This window comes from Cynara cardunculus (assembly GCF_001531365.2).
Source record: "Cynara cardunculus var. scolymus isolate 2C chromosome LG 16, CcrdV1, whole genome shotgun sequence".
In the NCBI taxonomy this organism is placed as follows: domain Eukaryota; kingdom Viridiplantae; phylum Streptophyta; class Magnoliopsida; order Asterales; family Asteraceae; genus Cynara; species Cynara cardunculus.
Genome location: NC_037543.1, coordinates 34764 through 38360, shown reverse-complemented (window position 1 = coordinate 38360; position 3597 = coordinate 34764). Strand labels below are relative to the sequence as shown.

At 31.1% G+C, this 3597-nt stretch overlaps 1 protein-coding gene across 1 annotated transcript in view; it reads left to right on the top strand.

The window, feature by feature from the left end:
* LOC112529709 (60S ribosomal protein L22-2-like) overlaps positions 1-3597 on the top strand; it is a 28694-nt gene that overhangs the window by 3385 nt on the left and 21712 nt on the right. The window contains exons 2-4 of the mRNA XM_025141072.1: positions 454-490; positions 598-628; positions 722-777. Of these exons, the coding sequence (XP_024996840.1) occupies positions 454-490; positions 598-628; positions 722-741 (88 nt within the window). The 3' untranslated portion in view covers positions 742-777. The remainder of the gene's footprint in view (positions 1-453; positions 491-597; positions 629-721; positions 778-3597) is intronic.

Sequence of the window (3597 nt, the reverse complement as noted above, 5' to 3'; positions counted from 1 at the left end):
TATATAGATAGAGGATGTTATATTAATATAAATAATAATAATAATAATAATAATAATAATATATTATTTGATTGATTTGACATTTTATGTGTTATAAGTTCCAACATGTTTCATGTTTCATGTTTCTAAGACATTCAACACCCAGAGGTATGGTTAGCACTCCCCAAAATTTATGCCTTTTCTGAATCTTATAGATTTTCTCAACGGTCAAAAGGAGGAATAATATTTTTAAATTATCAATCCTTTCTCCCACAACTCCAACACCATCTCTCGTTTTCCGACGCCTTTCTTCTTCAGATTAATAACAGCTTACACCATTACTTCTCTCCCTCAATATCTGCTCCTTCTTCTTTTCCTGTTCTTTTTTTTGTTCTCAAGATAATCATCAATTTCATGCTTTCCATCTTTTGGGTTCTTGATGTTTATTTTGCTTCAATTTTTCGTATGGAACAGGCATTGGGTTGTTTCCGTATCGATTTTCGTTCTCAGGGTAATCATCAATTTAATGTTTTCCATGTTCTGTGATTTTTTTTCTGTTCTTGATCGATCATCATAAGATTAATGTTTTTTGTTTCATCAATTTTTCGTATGGAACAGGCTCTAAGAGGATTGGGTTCTTTATTTTTAGGTAACAAAATCATTGATCTAAGACTTTATATATGTATATATATATATGTTGATTTCCTTGACTCTAATCACATCTTATTCATCCAACATGCAGCAATGCAAATTGTCACATAGTTTAATTCTTTCGAAGCAAGTGTATTTGACTTACAGGTTTGGTGGCTTATTACACTTCTTTCATAATCAATCATAACTTCTTTAGTAAATCCCATGTACAGTTACTTTTTTGATTCACCTAATGGTAATTAATTTCAGTAGTATCCATAACTTCTTAATGCCAATAAATCATAACATATTTACGATTGCAAGTGCCGATTGTCACATACAAGCGTTCATGTCTTGTTTCTGTAATGTGGTAACCAGTTATCCATATAAAAGTCCTATATAACTTGGAGGTTGTATATATAAAGTAAAGAGGGTGATCAGCAATATGTGAGCAATTAAGGTTACTGCAAATTTTTCTTAGGAGGATCCTCGTTCTTGATGAAGTTAAAAGAGAAATTAATGGCATCAATAAGTATATGTTGCCATGTTGGATGTTAGAATCGTCATGAATATAGTATCTGATTACAAAGTCTGGATCTAAAGTCTAATTGAAGGGTGGTTGTGAGTAATTTACTAATGTATGATTTATTACTTTAACGATTGACTAAAACGGCTTTCATATGGGAAATAATAAGGATTTTCACGATTTTTCTGGGACAATCTCAATGTTTTAGAGAAGAACAGGTAAGAAAACTTGAGCTTGAATGAAAAAACAGGATATAGAGGAGATTGTTGGTTGGATAATCAAAGATAGCTGGTAAATTAAACATTCATAATTAGTGAAATTTTGGAGATTTTATTGTGCTTGGGCTATTGCAGATATAAAAAAACTGGCCTATAATTTGAAGGTATAGAATCAAGGATGATTGGGATGTTGGGATCAAATAGATTGTGTTGGAGACTTCTACCAAAACAAACAAATTCAAACTAGTAAGCAGCAGTAGTAGAAGTGAAATGAAGTAAATAAAAGATGTTTAAGGCATGCTTTGTACATAAAGAGAACTATATCAATCAAAGAAAATTATAAGGGTGATTGTGTTAGGATGTTGATCTTGCATGATTTAAGCACAAATTGAGTTCAAACGCCTTCTTATGGTTAAAACCTGGATAATTGATGCTAATTAAAGCTCTTGATGTTAAATGAAATATTGTTAATGTCGTCGTATGCCTGAAAAACATATGCATTTTTGATTAAGTATTGAAAGATATTTGGATGTTCAAGGTCAAAGAATCACATCGTATATTAGTATGGTGATATTATGAAGGGAATAATGATCAACTGAGTTAGAAGTTCATGGTACATCAAAAGTTTTGAAACTATCATATAATAAAGAGGTAACTATTCTATAATTTAGAAGTTCAAAAGTTGTTGGGGAAGTACTAGACAAATTATAACAAACTTGGATCTAAGCTAAAAGTGAGGGTGACTGAGTTGGCGTTGGATGTTAGCAATGTTATTAGTGTAGTATATAAAGTAAGTTGATGTATGAAAGTATTGTTGTGATCTTGAGTATGATATATGCTAGAATATTCAGTGGACAATGCAAGGATACTCTAAATTTTCGTATGATTTGTTTCTGACGCTAAAGGACAAGTTGGAGGATCCAATCTTAATGAGCTTTTAACGTAAATCAATGAATAGGAATATGTTGGATGTTAGTAATTTAAGAGTGTAGTAACTGTCCTAAGATAAAACGAATTTGTATCAAAGCAGAAATTTAAGGGTAATGGGGAGTTCTTTTTATTAAATTGTTATTTTTGAGGATTGACAAAAATGATGTCTCTCAGGTCTAAATTGTTTAGGGGTGGGGTAAAAACACATTAAGGGGATTAGCAATGAGAACTATACCAATCTAAGAAAATTATAAGGGGATTGTTGTTAGGATGTTGATCTTGCATGATATAAGCACAAATCGAATTCAAACGCCTTCTTATGGTTAAAATCTGGATAATTGATGCCTAATTAAACTATTGATGTTAAATGAAATATTGTTAATGTCGTTGTATGCCTGAAAAAACATTGCATTTTTTATGAAGTATTTAAAGATATTTGGATGTCCAAGGTCAAAGAATCACATTGTATATTAGTATGGTGATATTATTGAAGGAATAATGATCAACTGAGGTAGAAGTTCATGGTACATCAAAAGCTTTGAAACTATCATATAATAAAGAGGAGACTATAATTTGAAAGTTCAAAAGTTGTTCGGAAGTGTGGGTAATCGAGGGTCTTTTATGAATATATTACATTCAATATTGACTAAAAAGATGTTGTGTGAGTTAAGATGAATTTTCAAGATCTTTTCGGGGCAATCTCGGTGTTTTAGCGGAAAAAAGAATTATGAGAACTTAAGTTCGAAGGTAAAAGCAAAGGATTTATAAGATTGTTGATTGTTGAATGATTATATATCATTCTTTAGCCGTTCATGATTAGTGTGAATTTGGGGATTTTGTAGTTATAGAGACTGTCGTAATATAATTCCAAATGCAACGATGCCTATAATTTAAAGGTTTAAAAGATTGGGAAATTGTGATCAAATTGATTGTCTGTGTTAAGTTCATTATATTAAAATAAACAAGATTCAAGGATGAAAAACAGCAGTAGTGAAATAAAGTAAATACGAGAATTAGTGAAATGGAACAGGTTGGATGTTCAAGGGTACTAGAATAATATTTTATATGAACATGATGACATCAAAGAGACGTGATAAAGTGAAACTTGAAGCTAACAGGTTACGAGAGTATTGTGTTGGTAGATATTAGAACCACATAGAGAACGTAATGGTCACCTTCGAGGTAGAGATTCTGTGAGATCGATCAAATGCTGCTGAAATTAAAGAAATTTAAGGCATGGTATGGAATTTTTTAAAGTGAGATAGGTATGTAAATATGTATTTGATTAAGTAACTTGAAGTTAAGAGATTAAGA